We start from the raw sequence: 20132 nt of genomic DNA, 5'->3' as shown, positions 1-20132 counted from the left end.
TAGCAGTCACGCAAGCTGTTCAGAGGTAAGGACTTGTGCTAACTGTACAAGTATCCTGCACTCCATGACATGTATTCATGACAACACGACAGTTCCAGCTCAGTTTCAACTCTGGAAAAGGTGGCCATTTCTGAGATAATAAAATGAAAGTTCACAAAGTGGGGCCCAGTGGTGCACACCTGTGTGCAACCCCAGCACTTGGGAGGTGGAGGTAGAATGTTTGTCCTCAATGTAATATGCTACAAGATCTGTACATTACACCCTCCATCCCCCAATTTAACAGTAATGTGATTAGGGACATTTGAGAATTCTAAAATCAGAATAAATCAGGTCTCAGAGAGGAAGGGGAAACATTACCACAAAGGATGCTGAAAGTTTCTTGTAAACTCAAAAGTTAGCCACTTTCTTCAGCATTCCTATAACCCATTCCTCGGCCAAACAGTTAAGACACTGCAAATAACTCATAGCAAAATAGTCGATTGCACATTCATCAACAAAATATACAAAATAGATACCAATAACTGATTTTCTGTTGAGCCACCTATGTTGGGGTAGATACAGACCACAACTTTGGCTTTTATGATCAGAGATCTGTTTGCATTATAACTGTGTGGGCGTGTGTGGGTACAAGCATGGCATATTTGTAGAGGTTGGAGAATAGCTTCTTCCTCCGAAGCTGTTCTGGTACTTGCAGATTTGGCTGAGCTGGCTAGCCTTTGAGCCTCAGGTAATTTTCTCTGCCTCCCCAGGGCTGGGATTACAAGCATACACCACTGCATCTGGCTGGCCTGCTTTCCCTTTAATGTGGGTCCTGGAGCTCAAACTCACAACCTTATGCTTGCAAAGCCAGCCCCTCTCTGATTGAGCTAATCCCTCAAACTGTAGTTTTAAATCAGGCTGAATGCTGACATAGAGCCAGGTATTTGGTGCTTATCTTCTGCCTGTCTGAAGTGCTGACGTCACACAGTATCCTGGAAGTCAGTTTGGAACACATTCGCTGAGTCAGTGTACTCAGACTATGTTCTCACAATGGAGGGGCGTTGGCATTGTTTTTGCCACGTCTCTAGGCCAGGCCAGCTTTAGATCACAGCGGTCTCACTGGCATGCATGTGTTGGAAACCGTCCTCACGTCTTTAAAGTTTTTCCATTCTGTTTTTATGAAATGATACCTGCTGGGTACACAGACTAGGTAACTGGATATCAACCTTAGCTTAGTAACTGTTAACAGAGCAGACTTAAATGACACACAGTAGTAAAAACACATCATAGATCATAAAAGTGACTTCAATGTCTGAAAGTTCACGTTCAGCAAGGTGTGAAATAATCAAAGTTGACCATTAAAAGCTAAGCATTTCAGATATAAGGGATAAGGAAATGTATAAAACTCCAACATTTAACAACCAAATGAAAAATAGATTTATTATTAGAATTAAGGGGACACAGATATTTACATGCCCTGTAGCTTTTGCTCTGGTGATGCAGATGAGGGTAGGATATTTGTTGTTGTTTAAAACCAAGACATTCTTAGACGGCAAAACCAAATGCTGTAACTGCAATTATGGAGTTAAATTACTAATGATGTCACGATTGGAACTGCTGGTTTTAAGAACTGGAGCTCTGCCTCTGAGAGGCCCTACATGGGTGGGGCTATACCCAAGAGACCAGAGACCTGACAGCACACAGCCGGAGCCTCACTAGGAACAGATGGCTTGGTTTTTCCCTTCCTTTCCTCCCTTCCTTTCCTTCCTTCCTTCCTTCCTTCCTTCCTTCCTTCCTTCCTTCCTTCCTTCCTCCCTCCCTCCCTTCCGATCATTTTGCTATGTAGCTTAGGACAGCCTCATGCACTGCAGGCTGGTTCCAACCTTGCTATGTAGTTAATGCTGGGAGTCTCCTGCCTCAGTGTGCTGAGTGCTAGGATTACAGGTGTGCACCACCCTCGGCTGACCTTGAACTCTTGGTTCCCCTGCTCTACCACTCTCAGGTGCTGGCATTACAAGCATGAGTCATCATGCCAGACACTAGAGAGGAAGAGATCCAAACTCTCCTTCCAAATCGTTGATTAGGAAGGATGATTTTAACCCTAATCATAACTGTATGGTCTTTCTTGCTTGCTTTGTTTGACTGTTGAGACTGACTTGGAGACTTCAGAAAACTTTATTAATGTCAGACAGCAGGACAGATGAAGACTTTCTATCTACAGGCCGAGAGGAGCTGAAAAGAACACTGTGTATGTGTCTGACCCTGACTAGTTACTGTCCTAGGAAAGAGGCCATGGGGTCATCTGGCCTCTGCCGTTTCATCCTGTAGGCCTCCATTTCCTCCTCTGTGGGCTCTCGGGTTTCATATATGCTGTTGTAGGGCCGCTTCCGCTCATCAACCTGCATGATCTCCTTCACGTGAAGAAGGCGAGCCTCCTCTGCATTCAACGCCTGTGGTGAGACACGAAAACTCAGCACCATAAATCCCCACCACGCGGACACAGAAGACCCCATGGGACAGAGTGCTCTGTAAACCCCACTGTCTGAAAGAATAGAGGAGTCAGTCCCTGCACTGCCAAACAACCGTCACTACTGGACACATTTGACTTTTCCCATAGAGCACAGAATGGTCTATGACATTCTTTAATCAGTTAAAGAAATTCTGTCGAGGGGCTGGTGTGACGGCTCAGTGCATAAAGGCAACTAGTGCCAAGCCTGAGGACTCCCGTTTAATCTCCACAACCCATGACAGAAGAACCAACTCCTGCCAGTCTTCTGACCTCTTCATGAGTACACACACACCCACAGACACACACATACACACAGACACACAAACAGGTACACACACACACAGGCACAGAAATACACATAGACACACAAACAGGCACACACACACAAACACACACACAGGCACAGAAATACACACAGACACACATACAGGCACACACACACACACAGGCACAGAAATACACATAGACACACAAACAGGCACGCACACACACACACACAGAGAAATACACACAGACACAGAAACAGGCACACACACACACATACACACACACACACACACAGAGACATACACACAGACCCACAGACCCACACACACACACACACACACAAACAGACATACACACAGGCATAGACACAGACACACACACACACACACAGAAATACAGACACAGACACACATGTGCACAAACAGACATATACACAGACACACAAACAGGCACACACAGACACAGACACACACACATACACACAGACAGACAGACAGACACATACACATATACAGACACAGAGTCAGACTCACACAATTGCCACTTATGTGACCTGGGCAAACAACACATACTCAGGGCGGTCTCCTCATTTCCAAAACTCAGCAGGTAGGCAGGCAGGAATGGCAGTATTCGCCCCGCCCCCTTTTGGCTTGCTGTTTGTCACTTTTCTTATTGAAATGTCATAAAGTACCTTTTTCAGTTTCTCCTGCTTCCTTTCCTCGTCGTCGTCACTGTCAGAACTGCTCTTTCGGTGTTTCTTCTTCTTCTTTTTCTTCTTCTTCTCCTCTTTTAGTTTCTCCTGGTGCAGCTGACAGGGAGAATTGAAAGGCTGTGTGAATACAGAGCTCTGGTACACGGTTCAACTCCCACCTCAGGACTCAAGAGATTCAGAGCAGAGGATTCCACACTGACCTCCATGAGGGTCTGCGGTTTCTTCACAGGCTCTTCTCCAGTCGCATCATTTATAATACATTCCTCTGAATTCTGTGGAAGAAGAATATAATTTGAGTTGAAGACTATAGTTTTGAGTCATTTGAAGAACAGGTTAGAATTTGAAATGTAAGAAGATATGATCTATGCAACCTTTAAGAACTAGAGAACAAGGGCTGGGGCTGGGGCTTGGTTGGTAGAGTCCTGGCTTAGCCTGCAAAGCCCTGGGTCTTATCCCTTGCATCTCCTAAAGCCAGGCCAGAGCACATGTGTAACCTCGCATCTGGGAGGTGGTGGCAATACAGTCAGCTTAGGGTCACCCCTGGCCAGAGTGAATTCTTGGCTGGCCATGCCTACATGAAACCCCATCTCGTTCCTTACCAATCTCCTCCACAAAGAGAAAAGCTAGTGGGTAATACTTACAACACTCTCCTTCCCAGCTTCTCCAGTACAATAGGAATACTTAAAAAAAGAGTGGCAGCATTTGTATCCCCAGCGGCCTTCTTTCCAGTAAGATCCCCAGATATGCTGCAGAGAGAGACACAGGTTATTTGGAAAGGAGCCTACGATTAGAGACTTTCCCATCCTGCTGACAGGAGTACAAAATGATGTAGCCACCTTGAATGCATTTTTGGAGAAAAATATTACATTGTTAAGTAAAACAGAGACAGAGGCTAGATCAACTCCAAATGCTGGGAGGCTGGGCACTGTAGTTATAACGGTCTATGTTCTCTTCTCAAAAGCCTGCACGGTGGCATGTGCCTATAATCCCAGCACTGAGGAGGCAGAAGAGGGAACATTCAAGTTTGAGTCAGCCTGGGTAAAACCATGTCTCAATAAACTGACTCCCACCCCACAACCTCCCAGAAAAGTCTCAGGAAGTCTTTACTGATACTCAGTGGCGCTGCTAGACAGTGCATAGATCCTGGACAGACTGCACTGAGTGCTGACTGCTGAGAGTGTCTGAGTTCTGCTTGACCCATTCTACTCTCCACAGTACAGATACAGCTTTTAACTTCTTTGGTCCTTGATGTATAAAAGTTTTATTAGTTTAGGTTCACAACAAATGGGGTCAAGATTGTAGCTCGGTGGCAGAATGTATGAGGCCCTGGGTTCAATCCTCAGTGCCAAAAAATACAGACATAGAAATATGCTTTATGATGTTAACACACGAAGGGACACATTATCACCTACTACACATTCTTGCCAAAAAATATAGGTTCTCCTTAGTCTGAGCTTTGGATCTAAATTCTTGTTTTAGACCTGTAGGGAACAGGAGAAGTTATGATCCTGTTAGGGAACAGTCGAATGTAGAGCATGAGACAGTTTACATGCCAGACCTGGCCAATGACCATCGTCTTGGACAAGGGAAAACCACCAACAAATGATCAATACAGGCTTAACTGAGAGGGGTCAGAGGGTAATGTGCTCCCCACAAGGTTGATGGGCCTGTGTAGACTCCTGGAATGCACACAAAGGTGGAAGCAGAAAATCAACTCTAACTTAACCTCTGCACATGTGTGTGCACGCACGCACACAACCTGAGTAAGGCTGAATGAATTAAGAAGTTAATGTCAGTTTCTGAGGCACGGCAGGTCTGCAGGGTTATCTAGAGTTCTCATTTTTAGATGTATGATAAACTGTTTGAGTGAAATGTCATATCTGATCTGTAACTTCCAAATATTTCTGCCAAAAGTTAGTAAATACAACATGCATGTGTTAATATACATACTAGTGTACATTCAAACTCAGACAAAGTATAAATGGTATAACAGACAGAAGATGTTTTGATTCTGGGTAAGCATGCAATAAATATAGTAACATTTTTTCTCACTTCCAGAAAAAAATTTATAAGCAAGGCTATAATGTCAACAACAAAGAGAAATCAAGGTTCAACCATGAAGTTCTGTGGGAAACAGCACAGAGCCCAGCACTGACCGTGTGGTTATTGATCTTCACGTCTTCCTCGTACTTGGAACAGGCCACAGCCCGCTCCTGGCCTTTAATGACAGTCCCATGCCTGGAGTACTCCACATAGTCTTCTGTCTGCGCTAAGAGCAGCTCAGCCGGAGGGGCATCCAGGTGTTCTTGGCCGCCATACTAAAACGACATTGAGTGTTTTTAATACATTTACAACCAAGCTTTTATATCAAATCTCTATGGAAGGGCTTATTTTCAATGACAACAAATAAAATATTTTGGGTTTTGTTTCTAACTAGCTTTCCTAAGGAAACTGAGAAGCATCAGGAAATCTTCTGAGGTAAATGTTTCCCTTGGTAGCTATCTGGTCAGTGAGGTAGTTTCAAGATGGCCATAACTCTCTTTGGGTGCGTACGGACATCCTTTGGCTCCCTCCCAACCTTGCTGCTTCTCCCATCGAGAGATGGGGCTGATTTCTCCATCTCTGGAGTCTGGATGTGACCCTTTTACGTCTCCCACCAAAGGGAAGCTAGGAATCTCGACCAAAGCAAAGGCGTGTGCTGTGCACGGGGACATACATGTTGTACCCTTGCCCTGGAACCCTCAGAAAGCATTTTAGAATGCTGGGCTAGGATATGAGACAGCAAGACGCTGTGATGCAGATGTGAGGGGCTGTTTAGGGACCCACTGCCATGACGACTCGTGAGAAAGAATACGCATTTATCTTATATACTCCATCTTGGAGGGTTGTGATTGAAGCAAAAGTCTGTACCAAGGGACTTGGTGGAAGGACAGGACCATGGTTCCTGATGGTCCATGGGTGAAAGGGGCTCTCCGTACTGTACACCAAGCTTAATGCTTCGTATGCAGTAAGTGAAGCCGTTTCTTGGTGGTACCTTTTCCAGGATGCTTTCCTTCTGCTGCTCTTTGAAGTCTTCTTTTTTGACTTTGAAGGACTTATACAGCAGCTCGAGTTTGGTAGGATCTGCCTGGAGATGCACTTCAGACCCCTTGTCGTAGGCTTCCCACGCAAACACTAGAGTAATTCAAAGTGTCTCAATGAGTGCCAGCTCATGGTGGTTCTGCTTTTTTAGAGCAAGCTTTAAGTAGATGCTCACAGCACCTCTCCCATCCCCTCTCCCTCTTTTCTTTCTTGTCTGCCGGCTTTTCTGAGACAGTTGCCTCAGGCATGTGGCCATCTTCTTGGTCTCCCAAGTAGTAGGGTCATGGACATATGCCATCATGTCTGTTTTATAGAACTCCGGTCCTCAAGCCTGACAGCAGGCACCCTGAGCCATCTTGCTGGTCCTCAACCCTAAAGTCTATACACAAGGCTTTGGTATAGAGCAAACACTTACGTTGTGTTTGAGCCATTGAAATGGTGTCGCCTGTGTATCGAACAAAGTTATCTCCAGCGTAGCTCACTCTGAAAGCACAGTAGGTAGAGTTGTCTCAGAGATTGCTTTCCTTTAAGAAAAACTCATTTACAGAATCAAAGCATTGGCCCCTTGCACCAGTCCGAAAGTTTAACTGGATACTCACTCGTCTGGATTCTTCCCTGCATTGGCGTAAGGGTTCTCTCTCATCGCTCTAGTTTTTGGATCATAATAGGCAGAATTTGGATCTAAATTTCTCAAATACTGAAAGGAAAACATTTGAAGATTGAGTTACCACTGACTTACAGCAAGAAAGGACTCAGCAGGGCAGAAGGGTAGGCTCCGAGAAACTGAACATCCACGCAGGCTCCTGCAGAGGGAGCAGCAGACGCTGCCGTCCTTCGCAGCAGCTCTAATTACACTAATCAAACCACACACAGGCACTGCGCAAGCAGGGGCAAGTGTGGACCGGCCATCTGTCCGAGCTGTAGGTCACGCTGGCCTGACTTACTTTTGCAATATCTTCCCGAATCCGGAGATTCCGAACAGTGATGCGCCTCTTGGAGTCGAAGTTCTGCCCCGGCATGTCAATGTCATCCGCGTATTTGTCTTCGTCCTCATCCTCACTGTTATGATCCTTTTCCTGAAAGAAGAGTGGGGGACAAGAAAACTAAGCAAAAACACGCAGCACTGTGGTCTTGTTTCCCCTTTAAACAAAGGCTTATTGTGTGACTTAAAGCTATTACTATGACTACGAGCCACTGAAACTAGAGAGAGCGGCAGTCGGACGGGCAGGCAGGCAGGCATTACCATCTGAGAATTGGGTTCCTCTTCTCCCCACTGGTGTTTTGGAGAATTCTGCATTGGAAAGAAGGAAAGTAATTATACATCCTTTTCATTTAGTTTACAGGTTATTTAGCATTTTAAAAACATACTATAAATGAGCATGGGTGAGTGTTTGATCCCCAGCACTGAAGGAAGGGGGGTGGGGGAGGTTGGCTGGTTCATTTCAACAACATGCTCTCATGCTTCTCACCTGTCCTAAGCACATACATTCTGACACAAGCATGCAATTGTGAACAATTAGTTTTATTAGTGTCTGTAAAACCAGAAGCCAAACAGACTTTATTGGTGTAGAATGTCTTTCATATGTAGTGTCTGTGGGTGTGCACGCATGTGTGTGTGCATTCCCTTGGAGGTCAGAAGAGTGAGTTGCTTGGAGCTGGGGTCTCAGACAGCTGTGAGCTGCCTCATGTGTGTGCGGGAAATAGAACTGGAATGTTCTGCAAGAGCAACAGGAGCTCCGAACCACCGAGCCACCTCCCCAGCCCCTGGGTGCAGGGTCAGTCACACAAACAGGAAGACTGAGAGGACTGAAGGACCCGGCGTGCGTTCACTTCCATCTGGTTAGGCTTTAGCTGCATCATGCTCGTTAATCCCGACTAGTTCCCTTTCCATGTAGTCTTGGGTCAGCGCATGCCACTGTGCACATGTGGAGGCCAGTTCTCTCCTGCCACCTCTACGTGGGTTCTGCGGCTCAGACCAAAGCTGCCAAGCTTCCATGGCAAGTGCCCTTTCTGACTGTGCCATCTCACTGACCCCAAACCTCATTAGTTTTTTAAAAATCAAGTTCAAATAGAAAATGCTGTCAGAATGTTTGCAATCTAGGTTCAAACCCCACTACAGTACAGCACATATGCAAAAAGTGGATGGAGACAGGAAGTTCAGATCCTTCCTAACTATAGACCTATAAAATGAATTCTTGTTCTAAGTTCCATTTCAAAAAGCAGTGGTTCTCAACCTTCTGAATGCTGTGACCCTTTAATACAGTTCTTCATGTTATGGTGACCCCTAATCATAAAAATATTTGTTGCTAGTTCTATCTGTTTGCTACTGTTATGATTCATAATATAAATATCTGTGTTTTCCCATGGTCTTAGGTGACCTGTGAACTAGTTGTTTGGAGTCATGACCTATAGGCCGAGAACCACGGTTTTAAAGAGTATGAATATTTTGCTTAAATAACTTGTATCTTTACTTACAGCTTGCTCCACTAATTTTCCAGAGGCTAACTCTTCTTGCAGTTTCTGTGCTTTCAATGTTCGTTTTGCCTGAAAAATAATGACATTTAAATTTTAGTTACAACATTCAGGTGGCCATTTGGATTGTATATACTCAATGTGGGTGATTTTAGTGCTTTCTGAAATGGTCCTTAGACCTAGCTGTAGGATATCCAGTCTCAAAAAAGGAGGAGGAGGAGGAAGAGGAGAAGGAAGAAGAAGAAGAGGAAGAGGAAGAGGAGGAGGAAGGAAGAGGTGGGTAAAGGAAGGGCAGACAGGCTTATAGAGAGTTAGCCTCTTGCATGAATGAGCCTTGATGTAAACTGCAGAGAGGGAGCCCCAACAACTGTGGCAGACGCTGTTGACTCCCAGTGACTGGCTGACTAATTTCTGTCAGGGTCAGATTACTGGATATTTCAATGCTCAGGAAAACATGACATCTAGATGTTTATATGCTGTCCCATGATCTTGCCAGGAAGAGTGGCACATGCCCTTAATCCTAGTATAGAGGAGGAAGAGGCTCAGAACCATCCTTAGCTATATGGGTGTTACATGGTACCCATAAAAATGAAAACAAAATAGAAACTGACCCCCAAAACAAAAACACATGAGCTTTAAAATAATCTGTAATTCCTTAAAAGAAGAAAAAAAAAATGAAAAAATTGCAGAATAGACTACTGTTCTGAAAGAATTTGGGTAAGAAGACAGAAAGACAGAGTCATTGTTTATTTAAAAGAAAACAATTGAAGTTAGATTAATATTCAGTTTTCTTAAACAGGTTAGCTATTCTTATGTGGGATGCCAGAGAACCATAAAGCAGTTCTTAGACACAAGCTGTAGCTTAGGCATGAAGATTTCAGAGCTCCAAAAAGCCAAAACCAGCTCTGTGTGGTGATGTACACCTTTCTTTAATCCCGCACTCAGGAAGCAGGCACACAGATCTCTGGAGTTTTAGCCTGGTCTACACAGTGAGATCTAGGCAAGCCAGGATTACATCATGAGACTGCCACAAACAAACAAACAAACAAACAAACAAACAAACAAACAAGTAAATATAAGAAGATTTGGATGTCAGTCTGTTTTTACACGTCTAATGCCTTTGGTCACACTGGAACTAAAGAATAAAAGCCTTAGGAAACTGCTGCCAGCCAGGTGCGGTGGTTCCTGCCTTTAATCAAAGCATTTGGGAGGCAGATGCAAGAGTTCAAGGCCAGCCTGGACTGCATAACAAGATAAAAGACAGTTAGCACTATATAGAAAGACCCTGTCTCAGGGAAAAAAAGGGGGCAGGGGGGGTGAGTGCTGCACTACACTACCTTCACCACTGAATTAGACATTACTGTAAGAAACAGCGCCATGTTCAGAGCGCCTGAAGGTGTGCAAAAGCGTTGTCAGGTTAGAGACACAGCAGAATAGATCCTCTCTAGGGAAGCAGAAAGCAGGAACTGGCTCACCAGGTCAACTTTGGCATATTCCTCAACAATTTTCATGTGCTCTTCTGGATTGTAGCCATTCCACCGGTCTCTTTTCCCATCATAGTCGAACATCAGCTGAGGCTGGATGTGCTCGTCTGGGGCGATGTTAGTACCTGTGAATTTAGCTCCAACCCGCCTTGGCCTCTGAAAGACAACAGATCTTCCCTAGGAACTTGCAGCCCAGAGTCAGTGTGGCACTGTGGCGTTTTTAATGTCCTTAATTACCAGGCAGTCTTTGAGAGGAAACTTTGATGATTCCAGACTACATTCATGCAAATTACTTTTTATTTTTTTAAATAACTTTAGGAAGCAGAAGCTCTCCGACAAGGGGAACACAAAATGCTGGCTGACGGTTTCGCAGCAGGCTGGGAGCTAACTTACCTCAAAACAATCTTTCCTCTTGTGTGTCATGGCTCCGCAGTTCTCGCATGCACCTTTGCGGTACTTGGTAGTTATAGAGTTCTGTGCAAAGACAGAGAGAACAGAACAGACATCTTTCTTTTATCAGAGTCATTTACAAGTAACTTTGACTCTCATTATCTTGTCTACTGACTTAATTTGTTAAAAGGAAGACCGGGGCTGGAGAGAAGGCTCAGAGGTTGAGAGCACTGTCTGTTGTTTCAGAGGTCCTGAGTTCAATTCCCAGCAACCACATGGTGGCTCACAGCCATTTATTATGAGATCTGGTGCCCTCTTCTGGCATGTAGGCATATACTGTATGCTGTATACATAATAAATAAATCCTTAAAAAGACCAGGTAGCCTTCATGTTCTGAGATGACCAAGTTTAAGGGTTTCAAAAATATAAAATGTATGAAAGAAAAGTCTAACATTTGTATAGACTCTGAAGTTCAACACCACGGTCACACAATACCTTCCTATTTTAAACAGCATCACATTAAAAGTTTTAAATTCTTCACAAAAATCTCCATCAACAAAATGACACACAGGCTGCCACATACCTCCTTTACACCTCTCTTGTACCATTCCCCAGATGAACTGAATTGCTTCTGTTTCTCTGGCTGTGGTCTCTGATGCTTTAAAGTGGGTCTCTTGGATGGATCGATATACCATGGAACTGAAGAAATATACTGAGGAATATGAGGGTTGATATCTCTGTAATAAAATTTAAGTGGAATTGTGAGGAAGGAAGTTTGAAAATGGCTTTCTAAGCACAAAGGTGTGGGCCCAGAGGCTAAGGACGGAGACCCTGCAGTGGGATGGGAGAGGGAAGGTGGTTGCTATTTCCACGAACAGAAGAACTAAGGATAAAGATGTACACATACTACATGGAGGGACTTTCTAATCGAGAAGCGAGACTGAGGGTACAACTGCAAGGAGACAGAGTTTAAAGCTAAACTAGAGCCCACAGCCAACTGATTAAAATTATCACACTGGCATTATTATTCAGAGATGTGAAAAATTCAAAATGAGAGCATGTAAAAGTAGCTGGGGACTAAAAAAAGGTAAAAAAGGACAATTGCTAGTCACTATAAGCTCTTTGGTATAATTTGTCTACTAAACTATATACATATGAGTTTGAGAAAACAAGAAAGAAGAATACAAATTTTGCAAATGGTAGGACGGTCTCCTAGCAAAGCAAAGGGTGGAAACCTGATGAACTGGGCATGAACTGAAACAGATCACGAGAGAAAAGGCTTACTTTCCCTCTTCATCAACTTCTGCAGGGGCATTGCCCAGTTTTCTCTGTTCTTCTAGCTCCTTCTTTTTCCTCCAGTCCTCTCTGGTCATCTTTTTCGGCTCCTCCAAATTCATTTCCTTTGAGCCCGTCATGGGTGTGGCACTAACTGGGTCCACAGCTGCCGCCGACATGATGAACTGGCTTCCTCTAGAAAGGAAGTTTTTACAGTAGAGGAGGAATACACCCAGTGAGACTACTGAACCGTGTCCAAGCAACACACTGTGAGCTTTACCAGGGTCTCTCTTGCTTACACTTTTTTCTCCCTCTTACTTTTCAGACTTTTTGTGGTGTTTCAATCAAAACTGGGTCCTTGTTGCACTAAACAGCACTCTCCAGTCTCCTGTTTTTATTCTTTCAACGTGCCTATAGAGGAGGGCGTCTTTACATTTTATCTATTTGTTTTGTGTGCAGGTGTGTAGAAGGGCTGGGTAGGACTGCATATGCCATGGACTGTATGGGCAGGTCTGTGGCTGGATTTAGCTTCTTTGTGGGCTCTTCTTCTCTTCCACCTTCTTCATCCCTTCTTTCACACTTTCAACCCTCTAACGACTAGATAAAAGAGAGAAAAGGATAGAGAGGAAAGAAAAGAGATCTCTGAATAAAGTCAGGGGTCAGAAAGGGGGAGATGTTATTGTTAGCCTACTTCCTGCTGATGGGTCATCGAGTTCCTTGGGGGAAGTCTGATCTTTGCTGTCAGGATATCTAATTTCTTTTTCTTCTTCTTTCTTCTTTGTACATGATTACCTAACACACCTCGACCACCAACAATCAACAACAGCCCCCCAACAACTAACAACCCACCCTACATCTCAGGGCCCTAGTATTTATATACCCTCTAAAAAGCCCCCAGAATTCCAAATGTCAGATGACTGCAGAAACTATCTGCAGTTGCTGGCAAAACCATGACTTTGCTAGCGCATGACGCGAATCACAGTTAGCTGCTGCAACAGTCTGAAGCAGCCCCATATCCCTACACCTGGGATTAAAATGAGAACATATTCTTATATTTCTGTGTTTTAAAGAAGCCAAAACTCCAAAACTATCACTACAACTGTCAGAGGTCAACTTGTAGGAGTTGGTTCTCCCCTAATCACCATGTGGGTCCAGGGATCACACTCAGGTCAACAGGTTGTTGGCAGTAAATGCCTTCACCCGCTGAGCCATCTCACTGGTTCTAATGGCTTCTTTCCCTTACTCAAAAGGCTCTAAAACCGAGTACTGGAATATACGATCTTAATCCTAGCACTTGGGAAGCAGAGGCATGTGGATATTTGGGAGTTAGAGGATAGTCTGGAACTAGGTTGGTCTACATATAGAATCCACAGCTAACCAAGGCTGTATAGTGAGACCTTGTCTCAAAAAAGAAAAAAAAGTCTTTACATATTCTTAGCACCAATTTTCTTTACACTCCAATTTGTAAGCAGAGAAAGGCACATGCTCTTTCAAAGACTTTCATACAGGTGTTCCTAAATTAGCCCTCCTGCATCTCTCAAACTTTTCTTCCACAGTCAAAAAAAAAAACAACAACAACAACAACAAAAAAAAAACAAAACCAAAACCAAACAAACAGGGGCTGGGGATTTAGCTCAGTGGTAGAGCGCTTACCTAGGAAGCGCAAGGCCCTGGGTTCGGTCCCCAGCTCCGAAAAAAAAAGAACCAAAAAAAAAAAACAAAACAAAAAACAAAAACAAAACAAAAACAAACAAACAAACAAAAAAAAACCACCACAGAGCCCATCACTCTTGCCCTTGAAGGCCCAGTGCCTTAGCAATTACCAAAGTTCAGGGGCTGGGGACAAAGCCTCAGTTGATAGAGCGTTTGCCTAGCATGCACAGAAGTTTGATTTCCAGTGTGGCAAAAACTAGGCATGGTGGTGCATACCTGTTATCCAGCAATCTGGATGTGAATACAGGACCAGAAATTCAAGATCACCCTTGGCTATACAGAGAGTTCAAGACTAACCTGTGCTACATGAGTCCTTATCAGAAAGAAATGTAGATGGGCCAGTCTATATTCAGGGATGCCTAGCACCCCCCCCCCCCAATCACCTACATTCATAGTGTGTCTATTTTTACACCTCTGCCCTTCTCAGCCCTGGTCACTCTGACTTCGCTTCCATTCCAAACCAATCCACCGAGGGCCACCGCTACATTAACCAGGTGACTACCAATCACCGTGTAAATCTACTGCACATCTTTCCTTCTTGCACATGTTTCTTCTTCTGTCAGACATTCTTGGCTTCTATAACATCCTACTGGTTCTCCATGAACCCCTCTCCTGTTCTCGACTCCTTGGCAGGCTCCTCATTTGTACACATTTATTTAGAGACCGATTCCTCACTCCAAACAATACCGGCTGCCAAGACACAGGGGGAACAGTAGGACTGTTCTGAATTATTTCTCTGCTCCAGAATTTTCATTTCATCTCTGAATCTACATAACCAACTGCGTACATGACATCTCCACCTATGACCCTCGGAAGAGTCTCTCCACAGCGTGCCTTCAGCTCCAGGCCTTTCCTGGGAAACTGAGTCTTTTCAGTGACAGCTCTCTGTGTTCAGTGTATCCTCCCATCCATGTTGTTACTAATAGAAATTTTCACTTTCTAAATATCACCGTTTACATACTCCTTTCATATCGAACCCTACGCATTTAGTGCATGTTGTGACTTTTTGAGACTCACCAGTCTCCTCTGATTCTACCCAATTAATTTATACATACTGTACAGTTTAATATTTCAAAATACAAATCTGATCACATGCCCACTGTTCAAGCTCAACATCTCTCCAGAGCAATATAGAAAAGTAGGGATGACAACATATATAACTCGTTGTTTCTGATTGACATTATTAAAGAAATTATCGGGGCCAACGGTAGTAAATGCCTGTAACACACGAGGATCATGTCAGTCAGGCCAGAATGGCCTTCATAGCAGGATTCTGACCAAAAAAAAAAAAAAATACACAGAATAAATAAATCAGCTTTCAGAAAAATTTCTTAGCTAAATATTTCCAACACAGCATAACTTCAACTTCCAATAAACAACAGAAAAATCAACTTGGTTTTAAAATCTGCTATGGCTGGGAAGTGGTGGTGCATGCCTTTCATTCCAGCATTTGAGAGGCAGAGGCAGGCAGATCTCTGTGAGTTTAAGGCCATCTTCAGTGAGTTCCAGAACAGCCAGGGCTATTACACAGAGAAATCCTGTCGCGAAAACTCTTAGTTTTAAACGGACAAGTCACATTTCCAGTCTCAACAGCCACTAGCAGCTATCACACCAGACAGTGCAGAGTCAGTGGATGCTATTATTCCAATTCTATAGGCCAAGACTGGTAACATCCATCAGCCAAAGTCTGGTACCTGGTTTCTAGCCTCACAGCTAATTGATTAATTCTCACCGAACACTCCTCCCCCTCCCCCAAGCCACAACCAACCAAGCTTCGGTAGCAGTTCTCTTATAGTCAACGGGTGACTTTCTATGCTAAGTGCTTAGTGACCAGATGTCTAAGGTGCTGTTCAAAGTTCTCTTCTGTGTGTGACCCACTGAAAATATCCATGGGTGTTTGTTTTGAGACCGGATGTCCCATAGCCTAGGTAGCAAAGAATAAACTTCGGATCCTCCTGCCTCCGTCTCCCAAGTACTGACTTTACAGCTTAGTTCTCAGCATCTGCATCAGGTGCCTCACAACTGTCTCTAACTCCAGCTACAGGGATTCCAAGAAGACAGTACATGTTCTTACAAGGGCACAAGCCCACCCACCCACTTAAACGCATAACTAAAATAAAATTGACTTAAAAAACAAAAATAGAAGTGTTAGAAATCGGTGGTAGCCTAAGTATACTGGGAGGACTTAATCGGCTTCATTTTAACAATTTAGATTTCTTTAATTTGCCGTGCACACCGTCACCAAATCTTTACAACAACCCTATTTTGTGGCGAGGAAACAAGTTCGGGGAGGTTAAACACCTTCAGACGACTAGACATTAGTCAGAGAGACAGATCTCAAACCCAAGCCTGACTTTACTGTTGGTCCTTTAAATCGTGTTACAAACCACAGACACTGGAGTGTAGGCCTGTCACATTCAAGATTAAGACAGACTGAAGTGTTCTGTCATTAGATTACACTGCTCTGCCGAGGGTCCTACTCTCTCCAGGTTAGAACAACAACTGCCACTCACTGACAGCAATACAGGCATTCTAATTAGACCCCCACATAATAAGATCATCTCCATCTAACGAGAAAATTGAACCTTAAAGGAATTCTTTTGGGGATAGAGGGGTCAGCCTCGGTACAGGCCGCCCAGGATGTCCGGCCCACAGTGACCAGTACTCCTTGAGGACTCAGCCTCTGTCCGGCTGGACGCGAGGGTGGCGCCTGCGTCCTGGGCCACAGTCTCCTCCCGGGTCCGCGTCCCACGACCGCTCATCACCACGAGGACCCACTGTAGGGGATACCTGCGACCCAGGGCCCCCAGTTCATCTGCTCAAACGCAGAACCCCAACTTACCCAGTCCCGCCACAGACCACTCAAAACCATCCGCCAGAAACGAAGCGACCCGACAATGTTTACTTCCGGGTTCCTTGCCTCTTTCTGGCAGTGCAGCGATAACTTCCGGGAGATCGACGCCTGCGCACTTGCTTGGCTTTTTTTTTTTTTTTTTTTTGACCCAGAGAGGCGGTCCGCGCAAGTTGTACACCTTGCGGAGAAGTGATGGCAGTGCAGTTTTGAGCTCCGCGCAAGGAACCGTTGTTCTTTCTGGAACTGCAGAATCTTAGCAAAAATGTTTACTGTAAAAAGCCCCAAGGGTCGCCGCAATGGCACACACAGCTTTAATCCTAGCAGAGATAGATCTTTTTTTTTTTTTTTTTTTTTTTTTTTGGTTCTTTTTTTCGGAGCTGGGGACTGAACCCAGGGCCTTACGCTTCCTAGGTAAGCGCTCTACCACTGAGCTAAATCCCCAGCCCCAAGATAGGCGTATCTTTGAATTCCCGGCCAGTGACATAGTAAGACCCTTTCTCAAACAAACAAAAAGTTAAAAGACAAAACATAAAAGGGAAAATATTAAACAAACAAACTACTGGAAAATAGTTGATTTGGTTGGGGTTTTTTCCTTTTAAAAAGGATTCATGTTTTGTTTTATGTGTGTAAGTTTGCACATCATCGGCATCAGATCGTCTGTGACTTGAAATACAGATATAAGACTGTGAACCAGCACGAGTACCCAACCCCTGCAAGAACGAGCTGTTTTGACTACCGAGCCATTGCTTGGAAATTTTTCCTCATGCTGTCTTGTGGTTATTTATACTTCCCCTACATGAACTGCTCTTCAAATAAACAGGACTATAATCAACATTCCCACCTCAAAGAGCCCAAAGTAGTTAATTGTTTTTTGTTTTTTTTAAGAACTTGAAGGGCCTGGAGTTAGGAATGTAAGACTTTGAGTTTTTTCAAGGCAGGTAAAGGAAGAGCAGAAGTCAGCTGACTTGTTCAGAGGGCAAGAAAGGAGGAATTTTTCCAAGGCTTGAGTTCTCAAGAAGAGAGCATCTTTGGATGAATGCTTTTTTGTAAAGCTAGATTAGGAGAGACTTGTATTAGCTGAGGACTCCATATTATACATGGGTTTACCAACCAGATACATTATTCCCCAGTAACAAGCGGGGAATCACAAAGTTGGCCTAGGGATACCATCACTAAGAAAACCATGGACTTTTAAAGACAGGGTGGTGATAGAATTTACACTTGCAGTGGACCTGGGGAAAAGCAATGTTTCCTGTTGGTGAGAGGGGAAGAAAACCTCTCAAGGAATTAGACAATGTTCATATGGAAGCTGTGGGAGTGTATACAGATTTATTTTTGAAAGCGAGACTTCTATGTGCTGGTGATTTAATATGAAGAAACTGCAATTCAGAAATAGATGCAGAGAGAAAATAACAGGTTGAAGGGATAAAAGGAACAGGAAATAGATGGGACAGTAAAGGTATAAGTGGTGTGTGTGTATGTGTGTGTGTGTGTGTGTGTCCACGTGTTCATACATCCATGCGTCCATCATGCCTGAATGTGTTGTTTCTATTCAACTCCTAGAGTTACATATTTATTAGGAACATCACTTTGCTCACAAACAGATTTGAGGAAGTAGAGTAAGACAGATCCCAGTCTGGTGTGCCGAGGGTAGCCCTGTGTAGGGAATAGCTCTCAACCACAATGGTAAAGGAATTACTCGCACACATCAAACTGTCCTCGCATTTACCCAGATTACTTTTTTTGGATCCTATTCTACTGCTAGTGACTGTTTTCCTATCTCACTTTATAAGTGTTCCCCTCAACCCCTTTTTCAGTTGAAATTTGATTAGACAATCACAAGCTTGCTTTCTCTTGGTTGTAGACTGACGGCTACAAAACCATTCCTCAGTTGTTTTTTCTCCTTTTAAATTTAGATTTGATTCCTTTATTCTCTGGGTGAACAGTATTTTAGTGGACGTTAGGAAAATAGTTTTGCCACTTTCTTGCTTTGAGTTTCTAAATATCTCTCCCCACTTCCCCGCACCCTGGTTAGGGCCTTTCTTATGTTAGGCAGACACGGCTACCCAGCTACATACTCAGCCCTCAAAAGACTACTTAAGAACATCATGCCCAAAAAGTATCTCTGGAAAAAAGTGTGTTTTGACATAAGTCAGATCATAATTCCTTTCTTAGAGTTAAAGATCATGTCCCCTCCCCTCTCCTATCTTTGCTCTCTCAGGCTGGCCTTGAAGTTGCTATGTGGCACAGAATGACCTGGTCCTCCTGTCTACCACATCACTGGATTTACACTCTTCTAGGTAAGCTATCTCTCTCTCTCTCTCTCTCTCTCTCTCTCTCTCTATATATATATATATATATATATATATATATATATATATATACACACACACATATATATATGAAACTTTTCAAAATAAGTGTAAGTTCCTTAAATTTTATCAGTACCAAAATGTTTGCCTTCATCACTTCACAAAACCAAGATTTATATCCACCACTTCTCTTTGAATATTTCCTTTCTTTTCTTTTGCAGATATTCCCTATGTGGTCTTGTATAGCTTCATGAACTCAATATGGAAACCGGGCTGACCTCAACAAACTCACAGACCTTCTTTTGCCTCAGTCTCCCAAGTGCTGAGATTAAAGGTGTGTGTCACCACGCCCAGCTTCTTCATTTTGAAGGACCTCTTTGGATAGGATTATGGGAAGATCCCGAAGCTAAACGGGATCTGTTGGTATTGAATAAACAACGGCGTCCGTTTGTGTCTAGACTGAGGAAGAGTCACAGAGAAGGAGATGCAGGATTTGACTAGGGCTGTGAAATTTTGCTATCTTATTCCTAATAGAAAGCTTTCTTGATCTACCGCTCACCACTTACACATCAGCATCTCTTGTGGCTCCATAGAGCTGAGGACTTCACAAACTGTCACGACCATTTTAGAAAGATTCTGCCCAGCAGGAGGGGGATGGGCGAAAATCCTAGCTCAAGTATCCCACTGTCAATCGTGGAACTTTAGAATGTTTTCAGGAGACTAAGGAACTTTTAAGCTAATTAAACGTAATCACACACATAGCAGAAAGGGTTATTAACAATGCCGATTTCAACGGGAAGGCCTGGCTTCTCAAATGTCCATTCTTTGTTTCCAAACCTGTCGAGTTTCCCAGTTTCTAAAAATAAGAAATTAACTACTACTTAAGAGGCAAAGGCAGGTAGATGTGTTAAGTTCTAGGTCAGTCTGGTCTGCATAGTGATTTCCAGGACAGTCAGGGTCCTCTTCGAGAGCAAGTGCTCTTTCCAGTCTCAGGTTTTGATGGGGGCCGACCCAAACCATCTCAGTAGATTGGTGCCTCTGACTTTGACTTGAAGATTTAAGGTCTGGATTAAGCCTCTGGGCT

General features: G+C 43.8%; 1 protein-coding gene across 4 annotated transcripts; it reads right to left on the bottom strand.

Annotated features, from left to right (window-relative positions):
• Positions 1-1392: 1392 nt before the first annotated feature.
• Positions 1393-19738, bottom strand: Slu7 (SLU7 homolog, splicing factor). 4 transcript variants are annotated; one of them, XM_008767642.4, is made up of 17 exons: positions 16725-16864; positions 12488-12766; positions 12179-12364; positions 11478-11631; positions 10898-10978; positions 10496-10660; positions 9024-9092; positions 7792-7839; positions 7493-7624; positions 7148-7245; positions 6964-7031; positions 6502-6641; positions 5624-5785; positions 4109-4213; positions 3668-3739; positions 3447-3563; positions 1393-2429 (listed from the first exon to the last, which is right to left on the bottom strand). In XM_008767642.4, exons 3-17 carry the CDS (start codon positions 12346-12348, stop codon positions 2250-2252), a joined length of 1761 nt encoding a protein of 586 aa, XP_008765864.1. In that variant the 5' UTR covers positions 12349-12364; positions 12488-12766; positions 16725-16864; the 3' UTR covers positions 1393-2249. The 4 variants fall into 4 exon arrangements, with proteins under 4 accessions (XP_008765864.1, XP_063125032.1, XP_063125033.1 ...); XM_063268962.1 differs by lacking the exon at positions 16725-16864 and adding an exon at positions 16468-16603; XM_063268963.1 differs by lacking the exons at positions 12488-12766; positions 16725-16864 and adding an exon at positions 19615-19738.
• Between the last annotated feature and the right edge of the window lie 394 nt (positions 19739-20132).

The sequence above is a fragment of the Rattus norvegicus genome, chromosome 10 (assembly GCF_036323735.1).
Source record: "Rattus norvegicus strain BN/NHsdMcwi chromosome 10, GRCr8, whole genome shotgun sequence".
Classification (NCBI taxonomy): domain Eukaryota; kingdom Metazoa; phylum Chordata; class Mammalia; order Rodentia; family Muridae; genus Rattus; species Rattus norvegicus.
The sequence above is the reverse complement of the archived record's forward strand: the minus strand, read 5'-3'. Positions and strand labels throughout refer to the sequence as shown.